General features: G+C 51.2%; 3 protein-coding genes across 3 annotated transcripts; 2 read left to right on the top strand and 1 right to left on the bottom strand.

Moving 5' to 3' along the window:
* Positions 1–403: 403 nt before the first annotated feature.
* Positions 404–1222, top strand: FTJAE_12498 (uncharacterized protein; the record flags this gene model as incomplete). Its single annotated transcript, XM_037345549.1, has 2 exons — positions 404–904; positions 956–1222. The coding sequence occupies 2 exons, from the start codon at positions 404–406 to the stop codon at positions 1220–1222; spliced, it is 768 nt and encodes a 255-aa protein (XP_037200464.1).
* Positions 1223–2284: 1062 nt separating this feature from the next.
* On the top strand, positions 2285–4215 carry FTJAE_12497 (rab gdp-dissociation inhibitor; the record flags this gene model as incomplete). The annotated part of the gene is made up of 8 exons (XM_037345548.1): positions 2285–2330; positions 2456–2480; positions 2603–2662; positions 2722–2749; positions 2818–3163; positions 3226–3765; positions 3818–3972; positions 4021–4215. 8 exons carry the CDS (start codon positions 2285–2287, stop codon positions 4213–4215), a joined length of 1395 nt encoding a protein of 464 aa, XP_037200463.1.
* Positions 4216–4802: 587 nt separating this feature from the next.
* On the bottom strand, positions 4803–6902 carry FTJAE_12496 (nucleolar GTP-binding protein; the record flags this gene model as incomplete). The annotated part of the gene is made up of 3 exons (XM_037345547.1): positions 4803–4844; positions 4903–6710; positions 6773–6902. The coding sequence occupies 3 exons, from the start codon at positions 6900–6902 to the stop codon at positions 4803–4805; spliced, it is 1980 nt and encodes a 659-aa protein (XP_037200462.1).
* Positions 6903–6927: the final 25 nt, after the last annotated feature.

The raw sequence follows: 6927 nt of genomic DNA, 5'->3' as shown, positions 1-6927 counted from the left end.
GGCTCTTGGTGGTCGTCCTAGGTCCTAGTCAGGAACTGGCAACAATTGCTTTGTTCTAGAAGATGGATATGAGATGGGGCATCTGGAGTATTCCCCCGCATCACCCACCCCAAAACACCATGTACATTGTACCAGACTTTGGCATCCGTGCTTGCTGCAAGCGCCTGTCCCAGAGAACCCACTGTTGAGATCCATCTCTTGGTAAGGCTCGGTGAGGCTCGAGGTGAGACTCGGTGAGGTTATGGGTGGTCCTCCAAAGCACGTGACTATCATCGTGTCGGCGCAACGTAACGCCGACACCCGAGGCTCCGCGAGCTACGGATACGGCATCCCAAATTTTGCGAATGCGTGGGACGAGCTGGATAGCGAATAGCCTCGTCTAATCCCCACGACAGGCACGATAATGTCAATGGCTGCTCCCAGTACGATAAGGCCATTGGCCGGTCGACTTGTACAGACCTCATCATCAAAGGTCTCCACCACCACATCTCGAGTAGCCTACTTCTCCACGACCGCACCACAATGCAAACGAAAGACAAAAGACAATAACCCCAAGCGAGGTGTGAGTAGTCTGTACGGATCAGGACCTCGCGAGCCTCTGTCAATGTCAAACATTCCGCTACCGAAGCCACGGCAGTTCAAGCCCAGGATCAAGGTCGACCCTGATCATGGTCTGTGGGGATTCTTCCCAGCACAAGGAAAGGCATTGGCAACACCCAAAGAGACTGAGGAGCATGGACGTGCATGGTCTGTCGAGGAGCTACGAAAGAAGTCATGGGAAGATCTACACTCTTTGTGGTGGGTGTGTTGCCGAGAGAGGAACATGCTATCTACATCAAGGCAAGAGCTCATTCGATCCAAGATGGGATTCGGTGAGCGGGAGATTGATACTCGAGATGAGGAGGTAAGATATTCCGAAGCTATATAATGTGCGGGAAGCTGACACTGAAGCAAGGTCCTGAAGACACAGCGAGCCATCAAGCACGTCTTGACGGAGCGATATTACACATGGCAAGACGCCGTCGGTGTCGCCATGAGCGACCCCGAGATCAACTTCGAGGGTGCGGAAGGTCAAGTCTACACACCGTCGGCTTATGAAGATGAGGTTGATGTTGCTGAGTGGACGCAACCAGAGGCCGAGTCAGAGGCGGCCAAGCAGATTGATCCTGTTGCCACAGAAGCCCAGGAGGCCAAGATCGAGAAGGAGTTGAAGAAGCAATAAAACAGCCGTTACAAGCGAGACGACGTCATGTACTATTTGAGTGATGGGAGAGGTGGTGGTGGTTTATGATGTCCGATTCGGGATAGGTTGACATATTCGTCGTGTACATCTAGGATATGTAAGATACAGTAGACGAAACCAACATGTATATGCGAGCATAAGGGCTCTAAGAGCTGTTGACATGAATACATATGATGAATCAAGATTGGTTTTGGCAAACATCGTAGATTACGGACTCAAGCCGTAATGACAATCTTAAGCGTATGAGAGCTGCAGTTATATTAAACTCTTTTGACTTTGTATCCCAACACAGGAATGAGCTTGGATGCCGTATAAGTCAAGGTCTTGTTACCTCATGAAAGGGGTGGTCACTCCACCAAGATGAGTAGAAACCAGAAACATAGATGTAACAATATGGAGGTCAACAGTTGGGGCAAAGAAAGGAGATACGACCGAGAGACCCTGTCTTGAATATACTAATAGTAATAAACCATTGATGATACTGGGGTCGTGGCTGGGGCTCTTATATTGATCTGGCTGCTAAGCTAAATTTGATAATGAAGCGGACCACGATGGAAGGGGAGATTAGGGGGTGACGGGATGTCTAACAGTAGCAAAACTCGTTGCATGCGTTCATCTTAATGTAATTTGATATTGTAGGCGAGGATATGTGAGATTAGAATGGCATGAATTGGGTAAGACGTTGGTTGTTAGAGGCGTCAACCATATTCACACTCAGACTGTCCAGACATAAAAAGGGTCCCCACACTGAAGCTAGGCTGTAGTTGTAGTTGTAGTTGATCCCTCCCCTAAGAAAAGTACCTTAAAGTAAGGTAACTAAAAGGTAAATGGGACTGACCCCGCCACTAAGCAAGCAACCGCCAACCGTACAGCACCGCACCTCCCCTCAACCTACCTAAGCTTCTCGACCCTCCCCATCCCGTCTCGTCCTCGCTTCGCTTCCATTTTATCCTAATCCGCCTCTTTTCTCTTTCTTACTCCCTATCTCTCTATCATTCTACCCAAAGGTTCATCGAACGTCAACACCAGAGAATAGCCATCATGGATGAGATTGCTCCTGAATACGACGTCATCGTGCTGGGCACTGGTACGTTCTTGTTCCCCCTCCTCGCCTGTTTCTGCCACCACAAGGCGGATCCCCGCATCAGAGAGAGCTTTTGGCTTGATGCTGCCGATTTATTGTATTCCCAAGCGGATGCTGACTGTTTTCAGGATTGACCGAGTGTATTCTTTCTGGGTAAGACAAACTGCATCGATTTTGACCGCCTCGTCGTGTCGCAAAGGGCGCTACGGACCTGCGCAAGCTGCAAGGCGGTATAGCACATGTAAAGGCGGTGATGGCTGATTGTGCTTCAACAGTGTTCTGAGTGTCAAGGGCAAGAAGGTCCTCCACATCGACCGCAATGATCACTATGGCGGGTGAGTCTCTTTCCAAATGCAAATATTTTTCTATAAGCAAAAAGCTAACTGATTCCCAGTGAGGCAGCTTCCGTGAACCTCGAGACTGTACGCAACCCTTACCCAAACCTCCCGATCTATATCGTGCCAGACCGATATCTAACAAAAGACCACAGCTCTTCAAGAAGTACGGAAACTTCCGCGAAGGCGAGGAGCCATGGAAGCAATATGGCCGCCTCAACGACTGGAACATCGACCTTGTCCCCAAGTTCCTCATGTCCTCCGGCGAGTTGACCAACATTCTCGTTTCTACCGATGTCACACGGTACCTCGAGTTCAAGCAAGTCGCTGGCAGCTACGTCCAGCAGGGTGCCTCCAACAAGGCTACCGTCGCCAAGGTGCCCTCTGATGCCGCCGAGGCTCTGCGATCTCCTCTCATGGGTATCTTCGAGAAGCGACGCATGAAGTCCTTCATTGAGTGGGTTGGCACTTTCGACCCCAAGGACCCCGCGACACACAAGGGTAAGTTCTGAGGATGTGCGCAAGAGACATTGACAATTTGCTGACAATAATCCTCTGTCTAGGCCTGGATATCAACAAGTGCACCATGAAGGACGTCTATGACAAGTTCGGCCTCGAGACCACCACAAAGGACTTCATTGGCCACGCCATGGCTCTCTACCTCACCGACGATTACATCACCACCCCTGGCCAGGCTCCCGAGGCCATCCAGCGAATCCGCCTGTACGGTAACTCTGTCGCCCGATACGGAAAGTCTCCTTACATCTACCCTCTCTACGGTCTTGGCGAGCTTCCTCAGGGTTTCGCCCGTCTGTCTGCCATCTACGGTGGTACTTATATGCTCAACACCAACATCGACGAGATCCAGTACGATGGTGACAAGGCTGTTGGCATCGAGGCGACCATGACTGGTGTTGAGGAGATGAAGTTCAAGACCAAGGCCAAGATGATCCTCGGTGACCCCTCCTACTTCCCCAACAAGGCCAAGGTTATCGGCCACGTCCTCCGAGCTATTTGCATTCTGAAGCACCCTCTTGCTGGTACCAACGATGCCGACTCTGCCCAGCTCATCATTCCCCAGTCTCAAGTTGGCCGAAAGAACGGTAATTATTCCGATTCCGATGATCATTTATATTTGCTGACATTTGTGCTTAGACGTCTACATTGCTTGCGTTTCTTCCGCCCACAACGTCTGCCCTAAGGGCTACTGGATTGCCATTGTCTCGACTATTGCCGAGACATCAGCTAACCACCACGTCGAGCTCCAGGCTGGTCTTGACCGCCTTGGTAAGATTGAGGAGCAGTTCATGGTAAGTTACCTGGGTTGAAATACGAAGATACACGCTAACAATCTCTAGGGTCCCCCTATTCCCATCTACGAGCCTCTCGAGGATGGTACCAAGGACAACATCTTCATCTCCAAGAGCTACGATGCCACCAGCCACTTCGAGACCACCACCGACGACGTCAAGGACATCTACCGCCGCGCCACCGGTGAGGAGCTCAAGGTTGAGGGTTTGAGGGAAGGTATCCAGGTTGCCGAGGAGCAGTAAAGAATCTCAGTGACCTTCCCAGCAAATAGGATAAAAGAGTAACAAGGCCACACCACTGTAACAGAGCCGGCAGGGTAGGAGGATTGTTTTGCTTTTTCAGAAGATTGGCCGATACCGATGGTGCGTCTTGGGCACAATCTCATTATACCTCTTTTCGATAGCATCTAACACGACAAGCCAAATGAATATTGTTGAACTGTATACACAAATAATAATATTTTGGGTGGATAATATGAAATTTGATTGAAACTTTTATATGCTTCATAAATCATGATCTGTTAAAAAGAGAAGGAAAGAAAAGTTTGGCAGCCCCTTTTCTAGTACGTACTTCTCAAGGAGGCGCCGTGATATCTACTATCTAGCTGAACTCGGACAGAGCTTCTTCATCCCAAGCAACAACGCGACATGCAAGCTATTCTTTTGTTTTTGTCAAGCACGTACGTACGCAGCGAAGGAATCGCAATCCATTTTCCTATGCGCCCAAACTCCCAGGCAAACCCACAGCCCGCGAACCCGCGAAAATATGCCGGAAAAGAGAGAAAGACAACCAAACGCGGTGGAAGAAAGGGAAGCCTGATGTTGGCTCTCTATCTGCGGTTTGTCTTGCCCATACCACGCTTCCCAACGACCTGAGAGTGATGTGTTAGCTACGGTTCTGAGATAAATATGTATGGAAACAAAACTTACCAAGTGCTTGGTGATGGAAGCGGTGGTGTGTCGATCGCCCTCTCCCTGTCGGGCCATGCGGTTCATGCGCTTCTGGTTGAGCCTGGCGATACGATCGGCCTTGGATCGAGTAGCCTCGTCTGTGACACCATCGTCACGGCGGTTGACAGTAGGAGCACGGCTTCGAGGTCGGCTCATGGAGCGCATACGCTCGCGGGGGGTGCTGCTGCGACCACCGTCGACATCCATGGCATCGGGGTCCTCGGTACCCATGCGAGATGTGGAACGGCCACGAGGCCGAGATTTTGAGCGAGCACGCTCGGCAATATCGGTGGTGTCGACACCGAGCTGGTCGAGGGCATCCTCGAACTCGGAGAGGGGCTTCTTCATCTGCTTGCGGGGGATGATGGCCTGGTTCTTGAGACGCTTCTTCATGCGGGCCTCGTTGCGAATGAGCTGCTGCTTCTCGCGGATCAGCTCCGCCTTGCGCATGACCTCAGCCTCCTCGTCATCCTCAATGTCCTCATCAGACTCGTAGAAGCCCTCAGCCTCGAGCTTCTCCTCCTCTTCCTCGAGAGCTTGAAGCTTAGCCTCAATATCGGGATCGATAAAGTCGTAGACGTTCTTGCCATCGTAGATCTCGGGGATCTTGTCGTACTTCCACTCGGGGTTGGCGAGCATGTAGTCAGCCTTCATGTCGACGTTGAAGACACCAGCACCACCGTTCTCCTCCTCCTCATCACGAGCAAGTCTTCGGCGCTCGGGGTCTGTCTTGTCATACTTCTTGCGGTCCTTGACACCCTCGGGGATGAAAGTCTCAAGAGTCTGACCACCCATGGGCTGAGCAACGTGAATACGGGACATAACATCAGCCAGACGGCCACCAATGTTTCCGCTGCTGTTGGTACCAGCCTTGAGCTTCTGGTTAACACGCTCAGCGATCAAGCGCTCACAAGCTGCATTCTTGACCTCCTGAACACCCTCCTGAGTGTTGCAGGACAATTGGAGCATCTCGACCTCACCAGACTTGAGGATGCTTTGGAGCTCAGCCTGAAGCTCGGGCTCGAGGTCCTCGGGTCGGGTGACATCAATCTTGTTGACAACAACAAAGACAAGCTTGTTGGAGAACAGAGGCTTGATGCTCTTGAAGAGAGCAATCTGGGCGCTAACTGTATATCCGCACTGCTCTGAAAGATCCATAAAGTACATAATGGCGGATCTCAAATGGGCGATGGCAGTAATACTTTGCATCTCAATAGTGTTCATCTCCTCTAGAGGGTGATCCAAAATACCGGGGGTATCGATAGCTTGGAAGCGGAGATACTTGTAGTCGAAGTGACCGACAAACAGACTCTTTGTGGTGAAAGCATAGGGCTGAACATCGACATCGGCGCGAGTAACGCTCTTGAGGAAACTAGACTTTCCGACATTGGGGTAACCGCAGATAAGCAGTGTTCGGGTGTTGGGGTCGATCGAGGGCAGACGTCCGAGATGCTGGCGGACCTGATCGAGGTACATGAGAGGGTCCTTGAGTCGCTTAATGAGGGTGGCCATGCGACCGAGAGCGGCCCTCTTGAGCTGCTTGCACTGGAACAGAGACTGGCCGTACTTGAGGAGACGGACATAATCGCGGGAGATGGTCTCAATCAGATGCTTGGCGGTGGACATCTGACCGAGGGCGATTCTGAAATGGTCGGCATCGTAGAGGGTGTTGAGGAGATCCTTGTGGAAAGGGTGGATGTCCTGCAGACGAGGGAAACTCTCGAGGATGGCGCCGAACTTCTCTGAGAAGGTCTCTTGTGTGAACTTGACCTTTCGAGTGTAGAAAGCTGTTGAGGAGGTCTATGTTAGTGATCTTATCTATTGCGATCGAGACAAAAAAGTCACAAACCTCGAATACGGCTGATCTTGAAACCGGCGCGAATCTGCGTTGGCAGCTTGCGCTGGGTCCGGCTCAGAACAATATCCAGAAACTCCTGCTGAGTAGGCACCGGGGGGATGTCCTTCCAGGTCGTCTTCATCTTGGGCGATCTGGTACTTTTTTGG

The sequence above is a fragment of the Fusarium tjaetaba genome, assembly GCF_013396195.1.
Source record: "Fusarium tjaetaba strain NRRL 66243 chromosome Unknown NRRL66243_c0000339, whole genome shotgun sequence".
In the NCBI taxonomy this organism is placed as follows: domain Eukaryota; kingdom Fungi; phylum Ascomycota; class Sordariomycetes; order Hypocreales; family Nectriaceae; genus Fusarium; species Fusarium tjaetaba.
Note: the sequence above shows the minus strand (reverse complement) of the source record. Positions and strands in the feature narration are given on the sequence as shown.